The sequence below is a fragment of the Heloderma suspectum genome, chromosome 5 (genome assembly GCF_057233095.1).
Source record: "Heloderma suspectum isolate Gila_16-S chromosome 5, 16-S_ref, whole genome shotgun sequence".
Classification (NCBI taxonomy): Eukaryota; Metazoa; Chordata; class Lepidosauria; order Squamata; family Helodermatidae; genus Heloderma; species Heloderma suspectum.
The window spans coordinates 91,070,420-91,098,138 of record NC_139462.1 but is presented as its reverse complement, the minus strand read 5'-3'; the positions used below and the strand labels follow the sequence as shown (position 1 = coordinate 91,098,138).

Below are 27,719 nucleotides of genomic sequence, written 5' to 3'. Positions count from 1 at the left end.
AGCATTCTGTATTCCCATTGTATATAGGAATCTTTAATCTCTCATTTCTCTCTCTTTGCTCATTCGTAGATGTACACGTATTGCTTAATACTGTGTGAACAGATCTCTAAATATCCGTGCAATACTACTCTACGATCATCAATATTTGCTATGTCCAAAAGGTGCTATGGCACCCTGCTGTGCAAGTATGTCAACAACAAATGCCTGCCTCACATTGCATATACAGTAATGTTGTATTAGTCAATTTACTCCCATGAATATTTTGGATGTACCAATCAATCTGGATACAGGTGAGTCAGTTTTAGAAGTGACGATAACCATTACTAGCATCACAACATCCAGCTATTTCATCAACAGGAAGACGTCTTGAGCAGCAATTGGCAATGCTGGGAAAGTTTTTACAACTATTGGTCAAGGAGCCCAGTATCAGTAAGACATCTATACTTACCACTTTATATTAATAGTACTTCTAGCTCAGGACATACCATTCATCTCTGTTGGTTGACATACAGAACCATTTTGTATCAAAATAAGGTTTTGCCAAATGCATGATTTATTTATTTATTTATTTATTTATTAAATTTATTACTCGCCCATCTGACTGGTCACCCAGCCACTCTGGGCGATGTACAACTCACCATAAAACAATTTAAAACAATAAAATTTTACCATAATTTTTTTTTTTTTAAATACCCTAACCCACCCCAAATGCCTGCCTGAACAACCACGTTTTTAATGCACAACGGAAGCTCATTAAAGAGGGGGCATGACAGAGTTCCCTAGGGAGGGAGTTCCACAGAGTGGGGGCCACCACAGAGAAGGCTCTCTCCCTCGTCCCCACCAGTCTAGCTGTCCTGGCTGATGGGACAGAGAGAAGGCCATCCGAGGCTGATCTTGTTAAGCGGCCTGTCTGGTGTTGCTGGAGGCGCTCCTTAAGATAGGCTGGGCCGGAACCATATAGGGTTTTAAAGGTCAAAACCAACACCTTGAATTTGGCCCGGAAAACAACTGGTAACCAGTGCAACTCCTTCAGCACTGGAGTGATGTGATCTCGCCGGCGGCTGCCTTTAATCAGGCGAGCCGCCGCGTTCTGTACCAGCTGCAGCTTCCGAACCGTCTTCAAGGGTAACCCCACGTAGAGCGCATTACAGTAGTCTAAACGAGAGGAGACCAGGGCATGTACTACCGATGGGAACAGATGGTGGGAAGGAAGGGGCGCAGCCGCCATATCAGATGGAGTTGATACAGCGCTGTCCGGCTCACAGCTGACACCTGAGCCTCCATGGACAACTGGGAGTCCAAAATGACCCCCAGGCTGCGGACCTGGTCTTTCAAGGGTAGCCGTACCCCATTCAACACCAGGTCAACATCCCCCAACCTCCTCTTGTCTCCCACCAAAAGTACCTCGGTCTTGTCAGGGTTGAGCTTCAGCTTATTCCTCCCCATCCAGCCACTCACCGTCTCCAGACATTTGGACAGGGATTCTACGGCCAACCTTGGTGAAGATATGAATGAGAGGTAGAGCTGCGTGTCATCCGCATATTGATGACACTGCACCCCAAACCTCCTGATGATAGCCCCCAGTGGCTTCACGTAGATGTTAAATAGCATCGGGGAGAGGATGGAACCCTGTGGCACCCCACAAGTAAGTGGACATGGGTCCGAAACCTCCTCTCCCAGTGCTACCCTCTGGTACCTGCCGGAGAGGAAGGACCGGAACCACCGCAATACAGTGTCTCCAATGCCCAACCCCTCCAGGCGGTCCAGGAGGATACCGTGGTCAACGGTATCAAAAGCCGCTGAGAGGTCGAGGAGAACAAGGAAGGAGCATTCACCCCTATCCAGAGCCCTCCTCATATCATCCACCAAGGCGACCAAGGCCGTTTCTGTCCCATGCCCAGGCCTGAAGCCCGACTGAAATGGGTCTAGATAATCAGTTTCTTCCAAGTGTGCCTTCAACTGCACCGCCACCACCCGCTCAATCACCTTGCCCCAAAATGGCAGATTTGAGACTGGGCGAAAGTTGTTCAGAACTTGAGGATCCAAGGAGGGCTTCTTTAAGAGCGGTCTTATCACTGCCTCCTTGAGGGCTGATGGCATCACTCCCTCCTCAAGGGAGGCGTTCACCACCGCCTTGATCCCCTCACCCAGTCTCTCTCTGCAGCTCATAATGAGCCAAGATGGGCAAGGATCAAGTAAGCAGGTGGTCGGCCTTACAGATGAAAGCACCTTGTCCACTTCATCAGGAGGAAGAAGCTGGAACCGATCCCACAAAACCGGTTTGCCACAGGCCGCCTCTTGCTCACTAACTGTATCCACAGTGTGCAGAGTAACACACCTAATCTGATCAATGATTTACTGTTGAGCTCTAAAAATACCTTGTACACCAAGCTGTACACTAAAAGTGAACTGCATGCATATGATTAGTTTAGTCTATATATTGCAGATCACAAGCAAATATATATGTGAATGAATTATGTGTTGCTCAGTGACAAATGGCACTGAGTGTTACATGTGAAATTACTACATTATATGCATCTGTCCTGTTCTATGTATTGCATAGGATTCAGAAGAGTTAGGTTTTGCAAGTCTCACTGGTCATGTCTGTTTGGTACTCTAAGTTTAAAGCCAACTCCCATCATCCTCAGTTATTAAATGGGCTGGCTGGGGATGATAAGAGTTGTAGTCCAACACAACTGGGGGTGCCAGGTTGGGAGTATACCATCGATACACTCTGAGGTGGAGGCACACTTCTCATTCACTCTGAGCTGCATAAGAGTTGCTCCTCCATGTTGAGAACCAACAGCAAGAAGGGCCTACAGTCCACATGCCCTTTTTGTGGGCTTACCAGAAGCATTTGGATAGTTACTTTGGGAAGCAGGATGGTAGACTAGATGGATCTTTGGTCTAAACCAGCTTTCCCCAACTTGGTGCCCTACATATGTTTTGGACCTCAGCTCTCACCAGACCCAGGCAGCATGGCTAATGATCAGGGATGCTGGGAGCTGTCACCTAAAATATCTGGAGGGCACCAGGTTGAAGAAGGCTGGTCTAATCCAACAGGTGTTTTTGCTCTCACACAGAATTGCAGGTGCATGTGTTTGTGCACTACAAACATGTTTGGCCAAAGGCCAAATGCATGGGTCTTTCCCACTCGGTTCATGCACTGCCAGGAGGAAGGTGCTGATCAGGTAGAAAAGATCCATGTAATTGGCCCTGCCCACATGGCTGTGCTACAGACACCTCCCTCCCCACAGCTGTATGACAGAGAACCATGGAAAAGTGACTCCCATAAAGCTCGCAGAGTTTCCCCTAGAAGAAGCACGACACTTTCATGCTACTGCATGTTGTTGGGGAAGTTTGGTACTGAACAGGCAAGACATCTTTCAAGAAAACATATCCTGTATGACCTCTCTTCTCATTAATGAACTTCTTATAACCTTCCATAGAACCTAAGGATTCCCCAGAACACAGCTGAAAACCACTTAACACTTCATCATGTACCTCAAGTTCTGAAAGAATCAGGATAGACTATACGCAAAGTTATAAAATCTCCTTTACTAGCTTGAAGCATTGCCAGGGGGAGAGGGGGGAATTCAGCTTAGAGTGTAGTAATGTGTAATATATACATGTACATCATTATATTATATCATATCTGAGCCTACTATTTGCAGGGCCTTGGTCTGAAAAACAACACTAGTTGGGTTTTGCGCGTAGTCATTTTCCAAGGAAGAATTGTTTTGATTTTTTTTTGCATACAACAACAAATTACACAAAACCCAGGAACAAAAAGAAAGCTTTCATTTGAATGACTTAGTTGCACTCATTTGGTTAAGCTGGAAGGAAATTACCTACTTTTTTCCTTCATCATCAATAATGTGCATAATTTCAATTTACAGGTTGCTATTATTTGTATTTCAAAGGAAGGCTCAGTCCACTTACAAGTGTAAAGCCCCCTCCACTATCTGCAAAATGTAAAGCGCTATTCTAATATTGCAGGTTTCAGTGATATGTCCCAAGTATGAAATAAAAGCCATTTTCTCTTTTTAAAGACTACTGTAACTGTAAATGTAAATACAGAAAAAGAAAATGTATACCTCAAACTATCACTGTGCACAACAGCCTAAAACAGCCATTTACTATTCAGCTTTTGATGTGCTTCTTTAGCAAAGTCATTTGTTAGTTCTGAAAGCAGTTCTACTAAAAGCAGATGGGTATCTTGTTAACCAGACAGAAGTGAAAGCTATAGGCAACCCTATATATGGCTCTCAAAAGTCAGTCCTATTTAGTTCAATGGGACTTACTCCTAGGAAACTGGGCATAGGATTGTAGCCTTAATTACAATGTAGCAATTCTCAATACAAATACAGAGCCAATATTACTAGAAATATAAAGTATATTTTGAGATGAACTCTTATCTCTGCAGTTAGGAAGTGCAAAACACACCTTACACTAAACATGTTTCATACATCCAGTCAGCTAATTTTTTTATTGCTTTGGAGCAATTTCCTTCTACAAGCATGATCATTACAAAGTTCAGAAACATGAACATAAATGAGGGTAGAGGAGCATTGGAGGGACAAACAGTAGGCAGGGTGTTTCACCCTCCTATGCATATGTTCCCCTATAAATGCCCCCCTCCACTGCAGTTTTTTTCCTCAGCTAGCCTTATTTCTGCTTTCATAGCTCAGCTGGTAAAGAAAAATAAATTAAAAATACCATAGGGGGTGGCACTCATGCGGGAGGGGTAAAGCATTACCTGCCTTTTCACCAACTACCCTCACATTCAGCTTTTTAGAAAAAACAGAATTAGGTGCCCTATGTTTCCCTTGGGGCCAGATTGTGATGCAGCAGCACATCCACTTCTTTAAATGTAGGTCTGTGCCAGTCATGCATGAAGCAGGGGGAGGGGCTAATTCAGCGACAAAATGGTCGCTGCCCCCAGACTTGCCTCCCTAAGCCTCTCCCGCAAGTGCTTTTGTTCCAGCCAAGCTCTGCCGAAAGAATGAAATCCAACTGGATGAAAAGCACTCAAACCACTCTGTGGTCATCAGAGCTGGAGCTTCTGCTAATGATACTCACAAAGCCTTATTCACTAAGCTGGATGGGGGCGAGGAAGATTGCCCAGCTTCGAAGTGAGCACTTACATGAATAAACTCTAAAATATAGGAAGTACACCTTTAAGCACCATAGACCAGCCTTCCCCAATGTGTTTGACCATAACCCTTATAATTCCCAGCCAGCATGACCAACGCTGGCTGGGAATTATGGGAGTTGAAGTTAGGGATGTATGAGAATTTTGGTTTTGCTCACAAAACATGCGAGCATGCCCTGTTTGAAAGTCCGAACGTGAGCACATGTCTGCTGAAAATATTTGCAAATTGTCAAAAATGTGCTCGTGTTCGTCTCATTATCAATTCCCAGTTCGATTTGTGCATTTGTGCAAATTTCCTCAGTAGACTGAATCAGTCCTGCTTTAGTCTATGCAGGAAATTTGCACAAATTGGGGAGATTTGCACAAATCTCCCATTTAGTTGCGGCTTGATTTGTGCAAGTTTCCTGTTCATGTAGAGAAAGCAGTGATCGCAAGCATGAACAGGAATCGGGCATGGGACAAATGGTGAGATGATGTTCAGAGAATCCTAGCGATTTCAAACATTGCTTGTTTGCCCAGCCCTAGGTCCATGGCATCCCTGGATGCTGCAGTGGATGCTGCAATTCATCCCTAGTAAATAAACCTTAGGGTTATCTTGTTTAAAATTACATTCATTCAAATACATGCATATTACAGCTGTGTCCTAGACTGCCAGCAAGAGATCCACCTATGCCATGCTGTATTGCCCCTGCAGTAGGCTTCAAACTCTTAATTTAGAGGTGCCAAGATAGTGATAAATCAGATCTAGGTTTACTTACAAGGAGTACTTTATTCAGCACACAGGCGTACCCAATGGTTGGATCAGACAGCTTCTCTGAACCCAGAGCCATGGGGTAAAATGGGTTTTATACCATACATGTCAGCAAAGAGGCAGCATGACAATAGCAAACGTTAATTAGCGTTCATTCCCAGCATAGACTAATAGTGCTTGGTCAGAAGGGAACTTTCCCAGCACAGACACCTGCAGCTTCAAGGCAAACAAGCCTCACTTCCCAGGCACATCTTGATAAGATACCCCAGCTCATTAGTATGGAATGTGCTGAGGCTGCTCTATCAACCTTTGACTCATCTCACATGCTCAGAGGCCCACCAGCAAGGAAATTGCACCAATAATGAACTTAAGCAAAGCATTATGGATCTCTAGGCCCCTACAGAACTACAAGTGACTTGGTTACAGGCCTGGGGCCAATACATTCCACCCCCAGATGATCAAAGGACAATACCAGTCTGCTCATCACAATCTCTTCTTACCCAGAGGGTCGGATCTTCTTTGCCCTGTCGTTTGATCACCAGGGGATTGATATCTACTGTAATGTATACTTTAAAATGCGACAGCCATATGAGCAAGCACACACAGCTATAAAGCTGCCAATATCAGTCAGAATTATTGCAACCACTTGCTTCCCCCCCACCCCCGATTCCTTGAAACCAGTCTGAAATTGGCTCGAAGAGGGATTCTCCTTCTAGGTGATGTATCTTCTCACTTTGCGCATACAGAGCCCTGAAGCTGTGATTTATCACACTTTGCTTGTCAGGAATATACAGGCAGCATTCCTGCTGCAGCATGGCACAAACACTGCCCTGGGCCGCTGTAATCATGTCTAAGGCCAGGCGGTTCTGCAAAAGAGCAGTTCCCATGCTTGTCATCTCTATCCCAATGGCTTCTAGTGCCTCAGCAGTGTTGCTCAATACCACTTCCATTGCCTTTCCAAAAATATTCACCTTGTACATTATTGTGGCTACTCCACCCCCAGGTAATAAGTTCCAGGCATAATCAGCTGATCTGTAGATGTCTCGTTGCCACCTCGCCTTCCAAGCCCTGTATTACCCACTGCAGGGCTCTTCAAGGTATTCACAAACCTATAGGGACCCCACAGCAGTCCCAGGGAGCATCTTCTAATCCACCCGGGGGGCAACCACGGCCACGCTTTTTCTCCACAGATCCAATAACTACAATTAGGGGCAGCCCAGTTAATGCCAGGGCGCTCTTTCCAATTTGTGCACACCCACCCTTGGGCATGGTCACTGGGGCATGCATGTATGGTCTGGCACCCCCTACTGAACCCCACTTGTCGTTGAAAGTGTGGTGCCACTCTGTTGTGTCTCACTTGTTCCCCACACACTAATGGCCATGGTGGGGCATACACCTTTAAGGGGGTAAGCCATCCTATCCATCGTGCGATTGCTCAAACCCCTCTCTGATCCTCATGGATTTGTTTGCCTTCTGCGTGTTAACTCTGAAGGCTCTGTCCCAGGTGGCGCTAACATCAAACCATTGGGAACCACACTCAGTGTCATTCGGAGTTGTAACTGACATCAAAGACATTTGCAGGTATTACATAGTATTTAAGAAATCATAAAATGCACACAACAAACTTTCATTGAAATTTAACACCATGAGCGGAAAACACTTCTTGCACGGCTTAAGACATGATGGAGTCAATCTAACAATCATAGTGCTCCTCCAGGTTACATGGTCAGGGCCCATCAAGGTCAAGGGAAGGGCATGCTCACACATGCAAAGAGTTCTAGGCTATGGCTTTTGCATCAGCAACTCCACACTGCATGAGTTCTGGCAGAGGGAAGTCCAGAAGTTGTAGATCAAACTCAGCCTGCTGTACACTGAGCTGACTACAAGCTCAGACACACAATCTACAGCAATGAGAGTTCAAGTCTATGAAAAGCCTCACAGTACTTTCCATGGCAAGTCTTTAACAATCCAAAGTTCCAGTCCATATGCAGAGTGCCTCTAAAAGCCCAGATGATGATGGATCCAAACAGAGAAGGCTTTGGGCAATGATGTTTCCAGCAAAGGCTCCCTGCCTCTACGTCAGCTTAAGGGAGAAGGTGTGACTGGACACCTTTTCCAGATCCCTCAACAGACAAGGGCCTTTAGCCTTTCAGCAAGGCTTCTATCTAAACAGAGTGGCACCGCTCAGCTTTCCAGCAGTGGCGCTTCAACCTGGGCAACCTTTCTGCACATCCCACTCTACCTCTGTCATGTTCTCACAGACATGTTTTAGCCTCCCTGCCTGCCAAGGCTAGACCAGCGGCGGACAGGGAGTTGGCAGACTCCCCCTGGCTCTGCTCTGAGAACACTGACAAAGATAAGCTCACACAGACTCTGACATTCTAAAAACTGAATAGGCCTAAGCCCTTCCAGGCTACTTCTAATCAAATCTTGGCTATAACTTACAAGGCCTCACTGCATTACTGAAGCTGGGCCTTGGCATTATTTTTGCTCTCATAACACTTCTTCTCTCTAAAAATTTACTCTCCTCCCCCCACACTGTCCCAGCTTGGTTGCTCAGAGATTGGTGAGGGGAAGCGACTGTCTAAACTAGGGAGCTTGCAAAAACATTGCCAGTGCTTCTGAGCTTTCAATGGGTCTAGTTGGAAATCTAAATCTAAGCTATATCAAACACGTTAAAAACAACAAAACTGTCTCTTTTGTACAGAGAAAAGGAGAGCTGTGATCCCCTCCCCTTTGCAAAAGTACACTTAAAGTTACAGGGCAGTTTTGAACTGCACAGCTCTAACAGCAAGGGAACAACAATTGAACTTTTAAATGCTTCTCAAACGAGGACTAAGGAAAACTGAGGCTTGAGTGAGGGGAAAACCTTTGGGGCTGTCCATCACTAAACAGGCTAGCCAGGGATTCACAACATGACCCCCCCCCCCTTCTTCTTCTCCCTCAACCTGGCTGGCACACAGAAACAAAGTGCCAAAACTCAGGATGCTGCAGGGAGACAGGGGTCGCCTTATACCTGCATTCTTTACGCAGCCATCAATCTTCTTTGGGAGGCGACGGGGTGATTTGCAGGGCTTGAAAATAAAGCTTCACAGTTTGTTTGTATTTGTAAATCCCAAATTCGAAACAAGACACGATGAGATACAGGGCAACCAAATCTTTGCCTTGTCAGGGGCAACAAATGACTCAGGTCAGCTTTTTCCTGCTGGGGTCTCAAACAGGAAAACAGCCTTAGTTTGCAGTTGTGACGTAATTTACAGTGCCAGCCATGCAGGTCTTACTGTTTTTGAAGACAGCTACTACGATATCTTCTTTTCCTCTCAATCAGGTTGGGTCTCCCAGCTTACACGGTTTGTTGCAGCTTGCAGGAGCATGGTAGTAGCGTTTTGGCTTGGCTAGGAACACGCTGACCGGTTTCTCGATCTCTTCAGTGCACACGCTCAGGCAGTCCAAGACTGGACACTCAAATCAGTGAGATTTCTTCATTGCAGGGAATCCCACAGCAAAAGCTTAATGGTTACGCTCTTCAGAAATCATATAGCTGATGGTCAGTAGCTATAGGCTCTATGAAATTCTAAAACAGTTCAAAGTTAAACACTGTTACCTTGACAGAGATCTTCAACGTGGTTGCTCCGCTTCACTCTGCCTTGGGACTCTGGCGCACTTTCCACTCTAAGAGGGGTCTAGCCCATGCCCTGGTTCTTCACCTTTATTCCATTCCTCGTCTTCATCTTCAGTTTCTGCTTCCTAGGGATTTCATCCCAGTCGGGCGAGGTGATGATGTTGCTCACTTCGGCATGCTTTGGGCAATTCTTCTGAGCTTGGCATATCAGTCTAATGGCTAACTCTTCAGCCTCAGGCTCCCACGCCTCGTTGAAGGCCAGGCTGTTTTGCAACGTTTCTCTAATTAACAGTCTTAAATCTTGCTCTTTCCCCAGGTTGTCCTTGAGCTTTTCTGCTGTTTTCTTTCTCTATTCTGACTCCTTCTGCCTGACAGTTTGCAACACTGGCAGCACAAGCCATGCCAGAGTTCCTGCACTCTGCAGCTCTTTGGCTGACCACTTTTCCAGCTTCAGAGATTCCTACACAGTTTCCAGAACCACTAGCGTGCAGTCCTTCTCGGCTTCTGGGCATGCTCCCGATCCACTCAGGACTGCCAATTGCTTTGCAACCGGACCCCACAGCTCCAACTGCAGACAGCCCAGGAGTTGGTTTTGCATGCCAACAACCGCATTCTCCTTCCCTTTGAATCTGAACATAGCAGTATTCTTGGCACCCTGCTCGCTGCGCCAATTGTATTGCCCCTGCAGTAGGCTTCAGACTCTTAATTTAGAGGTGCCAAGATAGTGATAAATCAGATCCAGGTTTACTTACAAGGAGTACTTTATTGAGTGCCATCAGCACACAGGCATACCCAATGCTCAGTGGCCCACTAGCAAGGAAACTGCACCAATAACGAACTTAAACAAAGCATTATGGATCTCTAGGCCCCTCTAGAACTACAGGTGACTTGGTTACAGGCCTGGGGCCAATACATATGCAACTTTACACTACATTCTTATGGCACGGTTGAGCAACTGGCAGACCAATAAATTGATGGGTGAACAAGTGATGTTCCAGATCGCTAGGATTCTCCAAACATCGTAGATATCGAACATCACTCATCCCTAGTTCAGTCCAACACATCTGGAGGGTAAAAGATTGGCCAAGGCTGCCATAGACTACAGAGACCCCATATCAATATAAAAGTCCAATATCAAAAAATAAGCATAGTAAACAAAAAAAGCCCAAACGTTCCCACAACATATTTCACCCAGAACAGCAGTAACATATATGGATTAGGACTGGAATCCTTCTGGGTAGCATGACACATTTAGAAGCAAGCAAAGAGGCTGAGATTAACCAACTCACCAGAATTGAATGTTGACAATACACTTCGGGGCCCATTTTGTCCTGAAGGCCCTGTGAAAGACAAAAATCTCACTTGACATGTCACACTCACTTTTATGAAATGAACATACAAGCAAGTTCATCATGGGCTTAAATTCCATGTTACATGCAAACACATGTAAGAAGTGGCCTGGCAGCCTTTGAACAACAGCAACAACAGCAGGAAGAATCGCGTGAGAAGGTGGCATTTATGAACAGATAAATCTACTTTGGGTAAAATCTACTTTGGCCTCCAGCGAATTGTCTCTGCAAACTCTTCAATCCACCCTTTTTATTTTTAATTTTTAAAGTACTTGAAGATTGTGCTTTTACAGTGAATGAATGTAATAAGTAGAGATGTGCAAAATCTTCCTACCTATATGCTTTGTTTTGCTGAGAAGTGACAAAACACGTTCAAGAAAAATCTTTAGAAGTGAACATGCAATTGTCACTGGGATGAGTTTCCAAGTTGTTAACAGAAAAACAGCATGCAATATAATTCCCCCTATTGTTCCCTATTTAAAGACACAAGGCCTGACCTTTGTGCATTGTTTCCACTTAAGAATTTTCTTTTATTGATAGATGAAGCTATGCTCCTGTTTTTAAAAAAATTAAAAACACTGTTGCCAGCTGCCTACGCGCTCTTGCTGAGCTAAACAAATCAGGGATGGTCCATGACTGGGTTGTTTAGCATGACATCCAAACCTGTAATTGTGAGTTGTTGGGGGCGAGACAACACAGAGTTAGAACCCAAGAACAAACTTTGGCTTCTAACTCTGGGTTGTCTCTCCTTCAACAACCTACAATTCCAGGTTCAGACATCATGCTAAACAACCCAGGCATGGATCATTCCTGGGTTGTTTAGGTCCACCTGGCTGCAGTGTGAGCAACTGGGTGGTAAGAACTAGCATGCTTGCTCACTCCCGCTTGATTCACAACTACCCATGGTTTAACAAACCACGGGTTATTGTGACATCCAGACCGGGTCATTCACTGAAGCCCCAACAAGTGGCATAACTGATACAGTCATCATAGGATTCTGCAATTGATACATGCAGCCAATAAGAATGTTTTTCCAGTGAAACAGGCATAATTTTAAATTAAGCACACTGAGGGCTTATTGAAGTCATTGAGGAAGCAAGCATGTAGGCAGGCATGCCTAAGTCATACATGCTTAAATGGCTCTGGTTAAGTACAATATGCAAAACCCAATGCTGTGTAAGCACTCATAACTGTTAACCGATGCATCAGCCATGTGACTAGAAAGGTCGTTGGCAAAGGCACACAAATAATGGTATTACCTTAATTTTATCACCACACCACAAGAACAAGATCAATACTTTACCCAACTGCTGGCTCCCTCTTGGATCACTAGTTTTCCTTCCTGGAAGAACTGACCCGGCCGATTTTGGCACACATTGGCTCACTGAGCCTAACTTGCTTTTTGCTCCTTTAAAAACCCACACAAAGAAATTAGATTAGATTTTGGTCTATGAATAATATCCAACATATCTCTAGACTTGCGAACAGCGTCCCCCAGCCTGGTGCCCTCCAGATGTGTTGGACCACAACTCCCATCATCCCCAGCCAACATGGCTGTTGCGACCCAACACATCTGGAGGGTACCAGGCTGGGGAGGGCTGCTTTAAACAAATAGCATGTACATGTTTATAAAAAAAATGTTAGTAGAACCACACACACACAGAGTCTAACTCAATATTGTAAGGGCCATGCTCTCTCTTCCCCCATCCCTTCCTCATAAACTAGATCAACACAATGCATGATGTGACATCATGCTGCGCACTGCCCCACTCCAGTCAGTCAATGATATGAGGCAGGGACAGGACAATGCGGAATGTGGGGTCTCATCATGAATTGTGTTCAACTAGAAGTTTCGAAGGGTGAGAGGGGAGAAGAGGCGCAGAGTAGCAGCAGCAATTCCATCTCATTAACCATGTCTAGTTAGTCCCCTTAAGACATTTAGGAAATGTAGGGGAGAAGAGGCGCAGAGTAGCAGCAGCAATTCCATCTCATTAACCATGTCTAGTTAGTCCCCTTAAGACATTTAGGAAATGTAAGTACATTCTCATCCAGGAAACAGAAAGACTGGACAATACTTTTCTTCTCTCCTTCTCCCCCAACCTTTTATGTGCAGGAAGAGGATTGTGGATTTGCATGCTTCTTCTCTTGAACTCCTCAGTATACAGAGAAAGTAATGCCCAAGTACCATCCAAATAGCCCTAAAGTCTAATTTACAAAAACCTGGAGCTAACTGCACTTTTTCTTTATTTACAGAAAGTGTTCTGCTAGGCCTCAATCCAAAGATGTAATCAAGTTATCCAGTTTCTGTGGTGAACTGGCAGAGCACTTTCCCTACTAGATGACGAGGAAACAACATATTCCACATGAGTTACAAACAAATAATAAGTTCTGACATTTCCTCTGTCCGCAGTGACCTTTTGTCAGTTTATTTTATTTATTTATTTATTTCATTTCTATACCGCCCAAAAGCCAAAGCTCTCAGTTATGCTCAAACTTCCTCCAGGTTACCACACTGGGCTTTGCCTGAACACAAAAGTCCATTTTCTGGCTTAAGGAGACCATTGTTACTGCATTAGGCTATATTTTCTGACCATTTAAGGCTAAGAAATGCAACTGCAATAGCTCTAAGGTGCTCTTTTGCCAGTCCAAAAGGATGACCATCTTACTGCGCTCGCTCCCAGCACAAGATCAAAGGCTAGTCGTTTCATCAGTCACTGAACTTTTCTCTCTACTCATTTCAGCTGTGTAGACCAGCCTTCCCTAGCCCCTTCCAAATGTGTTGGACTACAACTCCCAGCATGTTGGCTGGGGATGCTGAGAGTTGTAGTCTAACACATCTGGGGAACACCAGGTTGGGGAAGGTTGGTCTAATGTGACCCATAAACCCCCTTGGCGGGGACCACCTATTTCTATGGTTGGTACAGCACCTAGCACACTAAAATAAGTACTAGGATTGGACAACCTTCTGTCAGTTCCCAGCATGCATTTCACCAGTGGCAATTTAGTAGTCTCCCCCATCTCATATAGGCCTTGTTGAGTGAAAACATATACCTAGCTTTGAAAAACACCCCTCCCCCCATCTCTCTTCATTAATCTTGCAAGATTGCTGCTCATACAAATCTGAGCTCCTTGGCATACGTAGGGCCATCTCTCATGCAGAAAAATAAAGTTATGACAGCCACTATAAGAGTTCAAATACCTTTTGGTGTGTTTTTCAGGGAAAGCACTCTTGGCCTGGGCACTGGCTTTAAAGAGATGGATCCAGCTATACCATTTTGACAAGCAGACTTGGAGGGCCACTGTCCATTCTTGATGATTATTGTGGCACTTGTAGCTATGAAGAAAAAAATATAAGCCACAAGGATCTTAGGAAATTCAGTTTAAGTACTGTATGCCAAGAATACTATTCACGGTATTTAACAGAAATGCCCTTTGGTGCAATCCTATGCATATTTAGACAGAAAAAAGTCCTACAACTCCCAGCATCCCCAGCCAGCATGGCTCGCTGGGGGATGCTGGAAATTGTAGGACTTTTTCCTGTCTAAGCATGAATAGGATTGCACCCTTAATATGTTTTTGCTCCTGGGGAAGAAGCTGTATTAGTCTGTAGCAGCACGCATAACAAAACAGCTTACAGCACCTTAAAAACTAACAAATTTTTATGGCATAAGCTTTCATGAACTAGAATCCATTTCATCAGATGTATGAAGTGTTATCCTCAATGGGTAGTAAATGGACACATTAAAATCCAGGATTTCTTACACTGTTAAAATAAACTTAGCATCGGGTGCTGCAAGGGTTGAAAGAGAAATGCCTGAAGTCTATGAATGATGGTGAACTGTACATACAATGACCCAGGGACAGAGGAACCAGCATCTACATAGCTGGATCCTCTATGCCAAGGTAACATGCTCATTGTGCATTTGTGTACATAGTTGTAATCAGTCTACCAGGCCTCCCCACCACACATACACACTTCTGTGAGGGATACCCTCCTCCAAAGTTGCACATGCAACTAAGACACCAGAGTGCTTAATGGTGCCATAACATTCAGCATATTCTAGCTATCAAACTTTGGTGGCTATTGCATGGAGTAAGAGGGTAGAGACAACATGCTACATTCTCACTGCATTCTCTTTTCTTCCCTCTATATTGTTATTTCTTCATAATCTTCCTATTACTGTGCCTGGAGGTTCTGCTCCTCTGGCTATCCATTTATTAGCAGTTTGAGTTGGCCCTCTTCTCTCCTCATGCACACTTTCTTGCATGCTTTATCTTTGATATTTCCCCAATATTTATTTGGGGAAATATTTATTTTATAAATTTTATATTTATTTTATAAATATTTATCAATATTTATGATATTTCCCCAATATTTAATCCCCTTCATGGATCACTGCCTTGTTGTGGCGAAGGGGCTTGCGTAACTCAGGGAAGCCATAAGCTATGCCGTGCAGGGCCACCCAAGACGGACAGGTCATGGCAGAGAGTTCTGACAAAATGTGGTCCACTGGAGAAGGAAATGGCAACCCACTCCAGTATTCTTGCCAAGAAAATCCCATGGAACATAACACAAGGCTAAAAGAGATGACACCGGAAGATGAGCCCTCAGGTCGGAAGGTGTCCAATATACTACCGGGGAAGAGCAGAGGGTATTTCCAAGTAGCACCAGAAAGAGTGAAGCGGCTGGGCCAAAGCCGAAAGGACACTCAGCTGTGGATGTGTCTGGTGGTGAAAAGAAAATCCGATGCTGTAAAGAACAATTTTGTTTAGGAACCTGGAATGTCAGATCAATGAATCAAGGTAAGCTGGAGGTGGTCAAACATGAGATGGCAAGATTGAACATCGACATCTTGGGAATCAACGAACTAAAATGGACAGGCATGGGCGAATTTAATTCAGGTGACCATCCTATCTACTATTGTGGGCAAGAATCCCTTAGAAGAAATGGAGTAGCACTCATAGTCAACAAAAGGGTGGGAAAAGCAGTACTGGGGTACAATCTTAAAAATGATAGAATGATCTCAGTACGAATCCAAGGCAAACCATTCAACATCACAGTAATTCAAGTCTATGCCCCAACCACTGATGCCGAAGAAGCTGAGGTTGATCGGTTCTATGAAGACCTACAACACCTTCTAGAACTAACACCAGAAAAAGATGTCCTCTTCATCATAGGGGATTGGAATGCTAAAGTAGGAAGTCAAGAAATCACCGGGATAACAGGCAAGCATGGCCTTGGTGTACAAAATGAAGCAGGACAAAGGCTAATAGAGTTTTTGTGAAGAGAACACGCTGATCATAGCAAACACTCTTTTCCAACAGCACAAGAGACGACTCTACACATGGACATCACCAGATGGTCAATATCGAAATCAGATTATGTCCTTTGCAGCCAAAGATGGAGAAGCTCTATACAGTCAGTAAAAACAAGACCTGGAGCTCACTGTGGCTCAGATCATGAGCTTCTTGTTGCAAAATTTCGGCTTAAATTGAAGAATGTAGGGAAAACCACTAAACCATTCAGGTATGACCTCAATCATATCCCTGATGAATATACAGTGGAGGTGAGGAATAGATTTCAGGGATTAGACCTGATAGACAGAGTGCCTGAGGAACTATGGACGGAGGTCCGTAACATTGTTCAGGAGGCAGCAACGAAATCCATCCCAAAGAAAAAGAAGTGCAAGAAAGCCAAGTGGCTGTCTGATGAGGCTTTACAAGTAGCTGAGGAAAGAAGGGAAGCGAAAAGCAAGGGAGAAAGGGGAAGGTATATCCAACTGAATGCAGAGTTCCAGAGAATAGCAAGGAGAGACAAGAAGGCCTTCTTAAATGAACAATGCAAAGAAATCGAGGAAAACAACAGAATGGGAAAGACTAGAGATCTCTTCAAGAAAATCGGAGATCTCAAGGGAACATTTTGTGCAAAGACGGGCATGATAAAGGACAAAGAAGGCAGGGACCTAACAGAAGCAGATGAGATTAAGAAGAGGTGGAAAGAATACACAGAAGAACTATACAGGAAAGATCTGAATGTCCCTGATAGCCATGATAGTGTGGTCACTGAACTTGAGCCGGACATCCTAGAAAGTGAAGTCAAGTGGGCCTTAGGAAGCATTAGTAACAAGAAAGCTAGCGGAGATGACAGTATTCAAGCTGAGCTATTTAAATTCCTAAAAGATGATGCTGTTAAAGTGCTGCATTCAATATGCCAACAAATCTGGAACACTCAACAATGGCCGCAAGACTGGAAAAGGTCAGTTTACATTCCAATTCCAAAGAAGGGCAACGCCAAAGAGTGTTCAAATTACCGCACAATTGTGCTCATTTCACATGCCAGCAAGGTGATGCTCAAAATCCTACAAGCTAGGCTTCAGCAGTATGCGAACCGAGAACTACCGGAAGTACAAGCTGGGTTTCGAAGAGGCAGAGGAACTAGAGATCAAATCGCCAACATTCGCTGGATCATGGAGAAAGCAAAAGAATTCCAGAAAAACATCTATTTCTGCTTCATTGACTACGCTAAAGCCTTTGATTGTGTGGATCACAACAAACTGTGGCAAATTCTTAAAAGAGATGGGAGTACCAGACCACCTTACCTGTCTCCTGAGAAACCTGTACGAGGGTCAAGAAGCAACAGTAAGAACCAGACATGGAACAACCGATTGGTTCCAAATTGGGAAAGGAGTACGACAAGGCTGCATATTGTCACCCTGCTTATTTAACTTATATGCAGAGTACATCATGAGAAATGCCGAGTTGGATGAATCAGAGGTCGGAATTAAGATTGCTGGGAGAACTATCAACAACCTCCGATATGCAGACGATACCACCTTAATGGCAGAAAGCGAAGAGGATCTCAAGAGCCTCTTGTTGAGGGTGAAAGAGGAGAGTGCAAAAGCTGGTTTGAAACTCAACATTAAAAAAACAAAGATCATGGCATCTGGCCCCATCACTTCCTGGCATATAGAAGGGGAAGAAATGGAAGCAGTGACAGATTTTACTTTCTTGGGCTCCAAGATCACCGCAGACAGTGACTGTAGCCATGAAATTAAAAGACGCTTGCTCCTTGGGAGGAAAGCTATGGCCAACCTAGACAGCATAGTAAGAAGCAGAGACATCACCTTGCCGACAAAGGTCCGTCTAATCAAAGCTATGGTTTTCCCAGTAGTAATGTATGGCTGTGAGAGCTGGACTATAAGGAAGGCTGAGCGCCGAAGAATTGATGCTTTCGAACTGTGGTGCTGGAGAAGACTTTTACGAGTCCCCTGGACTGCAAGGAGGTCAAATCAGTCCATACTAAAGGAAATCAACCCTGAGTGCTCATTGGAAGGACAGATACTGAAGCTGAAGCTCCAATATTTTGGCCACCTAATGTGAAGAGAAAACTCTCTGGAAAAGACCCTGATGTTGGGAAAGACTGAAGGCAAATGGAGAAGGGGACGGCAGAGGATGAGATGGCTAGATAGCATCGCCGATGCAATGAATATGAACTTGAGCACACTCCGGGAGAGAGCGCAGGACAGGAAGGCCTGGCGTGCTATGGTCCATGGGGTCACGAAGAGTCGGACACGACTGAACGACTGAACAACAACAACAATATTTATAGTGAATCCCTTTTGAATGCTTATCACACTCCCACATAACTTCCTCTTTAAACAAGGCAAAGTTATAGTTTTTTTTCCTGTCGAGGAATTCCTACATCCATACAAAACTAGGGATGGCGGAGAATTTCCCCACGAATCTCGGGGAGGCCGAATGCCAATGCATTCGGCCCCCCGAAATTGGCGGTGAAATTCTCCGCCCCCCCCCCCCCCCGGATGGGACTTACCTCCCTTGAATGTCCCTCTCGGCGGCGGGTCCCGGTGGCAGTTCGGTGGGGGTGGGGGCGGCGGCCGGTCTTCTGACTGGCTGCCGCCGCCGCCATTTCCAAGTAAATGTAAAAACACACACACACACCCGTGATAGGCTACGTAATTATTTACGTAGCCTATCACGGCTAGATTTCCAAAGTCACAGGTGTTGTTGTTTTTTTTAACATTCACTTTTGTATTTCGCAGCCGGGGAGATGGGGCGCTTCTCCCCGGCCTGAATTTCGGCCGGGCGAGGTGGGGCGCCTCCCCCCCCGGCCTGAATTTCGGCTGGGCGAGGCCTCCCTCCCCAGCCTGAACTTCGAGGGGAGAACCGAAGCGCCTCCCACCCACCGCGAAGCAAGCTGCGGGACCAGGTAAGTGACTTTCGTACATCCCTAAAACAAAGGATCAGTATTTGGCTATGTGCTCCAAGCTCTAAGGAAGGGAGAAGAGGAAGTTGGAGCAAAGACCACCCCCCTCCAGATCTACCACCAGTCACTTCTGAAAACAACTTTCAATTTTTGCTCCCTGTGAAAGTTATACTGGAGATCAGTTTTTGTCTCACTGCCCTAGATGCTTCTTCTTCACACATCTCTAATATACTGAAAACACTACCTTCATTGAGGCCCTGTTTGTAAGCAGCAAAGCCAAATGTAAACTGCCCATTTAAAAACCAAATCCCAACAGTATGCTGCTTACAGCTCATACCACTGCTGAATATTGAATAAAAGCATACACATGACAAGGAACTACATCATACATCATATGAATTGGGCCCCCACCTCCAAACCTTCTGCCACCTTCTGCCACAAGAAGATCCCAGACCCTTTCCTATCCTATGCAAATCTTCACCCTGTCCACACTCCTTGCATCCCTTAACACCATGGTTTGAAATCTAACCCTAGTACCAAACTCCTGCTAAGCACTAATCACAGTCATGATCAGTGCCAACATAAGGCTTAACAATGGCCAACAGGGGTTGGGGAAATAACAGGAAGGAACTGGTGCAGCAGAAGAGAAGGAGCCTATGTTCTTGAAGCCCACTCACTTCCTTAATCATGTTTAAAGGACTGCACGTTTTTGATTATGATGAAATATTCAAATACCAAATTCTCTTAAACATATTTTGAAGTCATCTTGCACAGAAGCAGATATGCCACATGCTTGAAACAAGCAGGGGCTTTTAATAATGATAGTTCTCGACTTTCAACTTCGTATCTTAACCTTTTTTGTCACAAGATGTACAGCCATATTTGCAAACTTAGCCAAACCCTAGCTCCCCATCTCCTGCATTTGAGAAACAACTACCATCCAATGAAGTTGGAGACTGCTATACTATCCATTAATTACTTTGAAACTCAACTGAAGAGCCCATTCACTTTATTATAGGATTGTGTCCTTATATAGTACCAGTGCCATTTACCTTGGTAGAAACAGAAGCAACAGAAGATTACTGCAATACCAGGAAAGGGGTGGATGGGAGGGAGTTCTGTTCTACTGGGCTTAGGGGGGAAACCCCCAGGAACTAACAAGTACACAGCTAAGAGAGCTCCCATAGGGATTCTCTCAAATGCCACATGCTTGAAACAAGAGGTCAGCATCTATACAGAAGAAAATGTCAGTAAGCTGGCTGTTTTTAGCATGCTCTGTAACAACATTAAAAGATACACCATCATACTTTTATTGCACACTATATTGTACATTAAGGAGCTTTTCTACATGAGGCTGTTAATGGGCTGTACTGACTTTCAATTTTGTGGCAGAATTGAGCACTACACAAGGACTGTTTCCTTTCCTGCTTTTCCAGTACATAACCTCTAGCTGGCACTGTGGTATAGTGGAATAGTGTGAATACGTAAGAAGAAATCCAGCTTTCTTTTGCTTTCACAATTAAATGCTTCATTTTCCCTGCTCTAAAAAAAACTTGCTGAAAGTGCTGGTTAGATACAGAAGCAAAATTGGAGGGTCATGATGTCATTTGAAGAACCCGTTAACAACCGCGAGTAGGGAATGATGCGCACGTGATAAATGCCTTGTGTAGAAAAGCTCTGGGTATTTTAAAAACAGTTTAATGCAAGGATGGGCATTATACAAACCAAGGCTCAATAGTGGGAATCTTGTTCCTTCAGGCAGCCTGTAGGATGGTGGTAAAAAGTTGAAGTCTTTCCAGCAATGAAAGACTGGCATGCAACTTTCACAACAGAGGGTAATCCATTTCAGAAGAATGTGACAGGGTACTAGAAGTACATGCTGTGTTCATAGGTTGGCATCTAAGGGCTGTTCCACACATTACAGAAGGAAACTGGTCCCCTGTGTTTCTACAGCTGGTGGGTCATTTCTATCCTTCAGCATCTGAAGGATATCCATATCATAAATACACAACAAGTACTTCTACAGGTCAGGCCTTAGCATCGTGTTTACCCTGCATTTTCAGATGAAGGCAAATAACCTTCAAATGCAAACAGCAACAGCAATACAGGCCTTTTCTCTTCTGCAATGTATACAATGGCTCAAATATTTAATTATTTGCAGTCGTCCAAGTGACCCTTGTTATTGTATAACTGTTGTGTATTACCCAACTGTTTTTGCAGTATTTCCGTCCAGTATGCCCCCTATTCTCTTTTTCAAAATTGTGTGGTTTCAATGTTTAAGTTTTTTAAAAGACATCTTGCATAGATGAGTCAACGTATATTACAAATGTATTTTCCCAGATTAGGTTTGGATGACTACAACATTGCAGTATTGCATCAGATCAAGCAGAAAACTAATCACTTGGCCAAGTTAGGCAACATTCTCTCACTGGCTACTCTCCTTGCAGCTCTTAACCCCACAAATCTTCAAATATAAGTTAACATTAATCTCTTTTTAGAAAACCAGTTTAAGTACATCAGCATGTATTAGCAACCCAAGCCTGATGGTTCCTGCCATAGAAGCTTCATTCCTAGAGAGTGTCCCTGGAGCATCCTAGGAAGCAGTGCTTGAAGGTTCCTGCCAGCTTCTTTGGATGCTCTGGGAATGCTCTAGGATAAACATAGAGCCCGTCCCTAGAGCATTGTTTCCTCTCCATTTTTGGTGATTGGGTTGGGGAGGTTGGGTTGGGGAGGGGAAGGGTCTTCAATACCTTCATGCTGTGACATGGAACAGATGCTGTTGCTACAAGGCCAAGATTTGTTGCTGGTGGGGGGCGTGGGGTGTGTGAGATAATGTGTATGAACACGTGTGTGCGCATATGCACCACCCACCACCCCAGCAGACACTCAATGCAGCCTTCAGGGCCAAAAAGGTTGTGCACTCCTGTCTTAAGACAACACTGAATTTGTTTATTAGTTTGGAGAAACAACCAGAGCTATCACAAGTTTAGCAGATTTTTAAGGTATTTAGCAAGATTATTAATATAATGCGTGGATGCTGACATTCTTCTCTCAGTTCAATCCCAGTCTTTTAACAAAGATGTCTGCTATTGTATTTACTGGGCATACAGTCATTTCTATGCAAGTGACTTCAAAGTACAATTTAAAAGCGTGCCAGTAATTAAAATACTGATGTAACATATGCATAAGCAGAGTTTTTTCTTCTCATCTCATCCCCCAGTCCCAACATGTTCCAGTACAAATACTATTAAGACTTTTCTTTTCATGAACCAAGCCTGACCACAGCACAGAAACAATTCTAACATAAGCTCAGTTTAAATTCCATTATTGCATTTTTTTTTTTTGTGGGAAGAGGCAAGATAATTTCCTCAAAAGGGGGTGTGTGAACTGTCCAGTGTCAAAACACACAGAGACATGTTACAGGACCAAAAAAATGTCTATGGGAATCACACAAAGCATTTAGTGCACACAGCAGCAGAATTGCTGCCCTGCGCTTAGTTTCTTCAAGAAATAGTCCTTTTACAGTTATCTACAGATATACAGTAAGTTTTCAGTTATTGTACAATCATCTTACTTTGACCTTTGAATGCCCTCCAAAACTGACAGTGAGAGATTTTGTAGTGTCTACCATAGGTTGTTAATTTCTCTGACTCCAAAGTGTACCGAGCAAAGCCATACACAAACAGACATAGGGGGAGGTGGGGGGAAGAGACAGAAAAATGGGTGTAATTAGAAAAACCAGGTCCAAAATATCCAGAGAACAAAACTCTATGGATGGAAATCATTCAGCTAATATATTCTCTAGATTTGATTATACCTCTAGAAGACAGGTCAGGCTTACATTAGTTAGGCAGAAATTGAATAAATTCCTCCCTCCCACCTCAATCACAATAAAAAGAAACAATCTAGAATTAAAAAGCATTCCATCTGACACATTCACTTTATTCAAAAAGTCAACACATGCTGCCCTTTCTAATATAAAAAAAAAGGATGATCACCTACTTCTTCTCCCAGTAAATGTGGCTAACAAAGGAATTATACAAAAGCTGTAAGATCCCACTACCAGCAAGGTCAATAAGGTAATATCGTAGTGGCTTCCTGAATCTGCCGGTGGCGTGAGGGTAGAATTGGTGAAAATATGAGGAGAAAAGTCAGTTTCTGTGCAACTGCGAAGTCCTCCTGGTATAGTCATTTAAAATGATCAAAGCAAGCTCAAAGCCCGAAAGACCGCAGCCATGTTCACCCTCTCGTATTCCCCACGCTTGCTCTTAGTGAATGAGAGTGGAAAAAAATTGTAAGCTTCAAGGCAGAAGACAAAACAGATTAAGCCAACTAGCAAATCAGGCTAAGAAAGAGTCATCAATTGGATACTTAATCTGAAAAGGAGACCCCCACATGTCTTTGTTATGAAGCAAAGACCTTTCCTTTGTTAACAGCAAGAATAAAAAATGAACAGAGCATTTACAACCTCCTTAGGTGATCCAGGCATCGTAGTAAACTGAACAGCAAAAAAAGAAAAGAAAAGCCCAACATGGCTGTCAGTGCAGAGCCAATCTGTTTGTAGAAGAAATGCATGCTACATAATTTAAATATCAGGATTGCTCTTTAAAAAATCTGCACGTGGGGAGGAATTTACTTGTAAAAGCAAAGGGAAGCACAGAAAAAAACGTTATTAGACCTTATAGAAGGCTGTGCTGCTGCTTGCCTCCTTAGCGCAATATGGTTTTATCATAATATCCCTCTTCTCCATATAGCAGATTTGAGCTTCTTTAATATGTGGCATCATTCCTCCTCCTGCCCCCCAAACCCTACATTTCCCCTTCATTTTACCTTGTTCGAGACTGTAATTAAACAGGCAACAGTTAGCTTTATCAGGGGGTTGTTTACCATTAACTCCTTTTGTACTTAAATTATATACTTGAAATCATTAGACTAAGCTTGTAGGCATCAGCTTATTTGAAAGCATAACAAAATGAGAGCACCTGCTGTAAGAGGTAAATTAGAAATACACTATTTTATACAGAAAGATTGTATGCTACAATGAAAATGAGTCAAAGTACAAAAATGATTTCTACAGGGACATATTTGCAAGACATATCAGGAGTCCAAATAACACAACTATTTTCCAAGTATTATTTTCCACCTATCAGCTAGGACAAAGGGTGGGGAACCTCCAGTCCACTAGGATAACATCTCAAGGAAGCCACAATGTCATTCATGCAGCAAAATAAAAAAAAGCCATTTAGAATTTTATCCAACTAGCCATGGAAACAGATTCCCAAGAACTGATTCCCAAGAACTTACAATGATTGCTGCAAGTGCTTTGGTCACTCTGAGTGCTGCTGATTGAAGAGATGCTAGAGGTTCTCCGAAATCCTGGTCCTTTGATGGGCACTTTCGATTTGGGAACCGATTTACCCAAACTGGTCCAAAATCCTGGTGTAGTTTTCAGAGAAGCAAGCCTTCCCTTGGGAGAAAAAATTTCTACTCCTGCCAGCATAAAGGGGGACGAGTCAGCACCAATACTGCTACTTACATAAAGAAACAGTGACCTCTAAAACAGTTAAGTAAAACAGTTAAGTAAAACATTGTCTGACTTTATTCGCCCCACTATGTAATACTAAGCTGGGGAGACTTACATGTCTAAGAGACAAGTTATGGCATAGCAGAAGCTGAAACGGGTAAGACACCACACTTGCACCTAACTAACAGTTGTAATTATGGAGAACTGTTTGCATTAATAAGGTGTTCCACAATAATGGAATTCAGTATAGAGCTTTTCTACACAAGGTTGCTAATAGGCTTGTAATTCGCTGTATATACTTTCGGTTTTGTCACAGAACTGAGATACGAGCACTACACAAGAAGCGTTTCCTCTCCTGCTTTTCCACTACATAACCTCTAGGTGGCACTGTGGTATACTGGAATATCACAAATAAATGGAAATGGCACTTTCTTTCACTTTCACAATTAAATGCCTCATTTTTTCTAAAAAACTTGCCAAAAGTGCTGATTAGACACAGAAGTGAAACTGGAGGGTCACGATGTCATCTAAAGAACCCATAAACAACTGTGAATAGGGAATGACAAGTGCATGATAAATGCCCTGTTTAGAAAAGCCCATCGGCAAAAAATAAAAATAAAAAATCAGTATTTATCACATTGTATACCATCTTTTCTGCAAGAACCTCAGGATGACACACATGGCTAGTCTCATTTTATCCTCACAAATACCCTGTGAGGTAGAGTAGTAGCTAATTAATTTCATGGCTGCGTATAGGTCTTCCCAGAGCAAGTTCAGCACTCTAGCCTCTACACCATTCTGGTTGTGGTTGTTCTCTTGAACCACACTAATGCACTCATAGTTTCTGCACAACGGTCTCAAAAACTTGCAGATACTTATTTGCACATTTTAACCACTCCAAGGAATCGATGTGCAGATCCAAGAGCTTTATGCAAATGTTAGGAGCCTTTGGGGAGCTTAGAGCATGGGGAGATGTTCTGCAGCCTGTACAGGGAACATCAGTAGGAATTATGTTAACATTTCCAGAAAATATCAGCTACCAGATTTTATTTTTAAGCCAAGTCATAAAAAGCTTCATTCCATTTGAAATAAGGAGTTAGAAGCTCAAAACACATATATTTGGCAAAAAAAAATTAAACCCCCGATTTGAAAAACAGTACAGTGCCATTACTCTCCTCAACACTAGGTGGCACTGTAGGATAGTATACCAACCTGGGTAACTTTTTGCAGTTTTACTGGTAACCTGCATTAATTAGCTAACAATTTAACTTTAAAAAAACCTGAATGCAATTGCTAAATTAAAGGTCCAGACGACTATTTCACTGCTGTTCTTCCCCTGCACCTGAACCCACACCACCCAAACATACGTTCTCCAAGTAAACCAGCATGAAATTTGTGGATAGTGAACTGAGGGGTCTGAATAGTTAGCTGAGGGCACAGATAGTATCTGGCTACAACTGGACAATGCATTAAATACGTGATCACATTTAATGTATTGAATGTTATATTTTTTAAAAAGCAGATACAGGAGCTTCCAATCTCGAGTGGGAATGTGGCACATGGAGGGGATGTTTATCCTTTCCTGACTAAAATTCCCCCTGAAGCTGCTATTTGCCTCAGGAGGAAAGCTCCTGAAGAACAACAGGTAAATAGAAGGTTTTTTATTTTATTTTATCAGTAATAGATCCTGTAAGTTCAGATTAGCAATGCTACTTTAACACCTCTTCCCCCCGCAACTTTCAACACCAGCTATTCAACTTTCTGGAATCAAGATATAATGTAACTATATCAGTAGATGTAACAGACAGGAATTGTAAACATTAGAAAATAGTGTACATTAGAAAATGCTATAGAAGAAACAACCTTATTCAACGGTCTAATAAAGTTTTACATTTTGGGTAGGCATCACCTCCACTCACAACAAATCCTGCAATTAAGGCCTGCCTCAAAACTGTAAAGCATATAAGAGAAAGGTGCTAATAAAGATCCAATTCATACATTACCAAGGCAGCACAGAGGCCACACCTCCCCAAGGTAATGCTCCAAAATACAAGATGAAGAGGAATACAAAGCCACATGGTTGCAAGCAGCTCAGTTTCAAACAGCTGTGATTGTACCATCAGCTGCCTCCATGCCATGCATGATGGTTTACCGATGCTATGCACTGGCTCCTTTTCATATATACACAGGTCTAATAACGTCTGCTCTAGTTGCAGCAGCCACTGTTTGAGTAAAGCATGTGAAAAGGCTGAAAGGGGACACAGCCAAACTGCAATGAAGCTTAAGCTGAACAGAATTCCATGCAGGGGTCAACTGAACTTAGCTGGCCCTGGTAGGCAGCCAAAATTTGTTCTTGCGGTGACCTGCCCTTTTCCAGAGAGAGAGTAGGCTGAATCTTCTGGCATTACACTGAACTCGAGATAAGCACAACTGAGAGGAGGATAAGCCCCTGCTCTCCTCCACAGCTGAAGAGAGGGAGGGGAGCTCATCCCCACTGCGATAGGACTCCATGTAATGCCAACTTATGGGTTAAACAACACCAATTCATGGATTTTTAATCCATGAATTGGTGGGGCTGCGCCAACACACTCCTGCCCACTCACCACTTCCTCTTTGCATCTTCTTTCATCAACAACAAACCATGGATTAAAACTCTGTGTTTGTCCCTCAACGATCTAGAGTTCTGGGTTTGGATATTGCATCAAACAACCCAGAAACTGGGCTGTTTATGAAAACTGATGCAAAGCTGAAGTGGTGAGTGGGTGGGAAGCAGCATGGTTTGCTCGCTGTTGCATGGCCCCGACTAACTATGGGTTGTTTAATTCGCAGTTAGTCGTTACGTGTGAACCAGGTCTTAGAAAATAGCAAGAAGCCCCACGGTTTTCCAAGCTTCTCTGAGGTTCAGTGCAGCCTCAGGGAGAGCCCCTGCCATTCTCCTGGGCTTCTGAAGTCAGTGTGGCATCAGAGAGCATCCTCACACCTCTCCAGGCACGGAAGAAGGATGGGAACCTTGATTCCATGCTCTTGCCAGAACAAAAAATATACTCCCCTGTACCACAGCACAGATAAGAGGGAAGAAGGTGAAGTCTTCTAT

At 43.6% G+C, this 27,719-nt stretch overlaps 1 protein-coding gene across 2 annotated transcripts in view; it reads right to left on the bottom strand.

Annotated features, from left to right (window-relative positions):
• The window catches only part of MTUS1 (microtubule associated scaffold protein 1), a 140,814-nt gene that overhangs the window by 69,554 nt on the left and 43,541 nt on the right, over positions 1-27,719 (bottom strand). Inside the window, exons 4-7 of one of the 2 annotated variants that reach the window (XM_084856662.1) lie at positions 24,406-24,591; positions 14,077-14,211; positions 12,181-12,285; positions 10,818-10,868 (exon numbers count right to left, since the gene is read on the bottom strand). In XM_084856662.1, coding sequence (XP_084712788.1) covers positions 10,818-10,868; positions 12,181-12,285; positions 14,077-14,211; positions 24,406-24,591 — 477 coding nt within the window. The remainder of the gene's footprint in view (positions 1-10,817; positions 10,869-12,180; positions 12,286-14,076; positions 14,212-24,405; positions 24,592-27,719) is intronic. The other variant, XM_084856663.1, reaches the window with a different exon arrangement.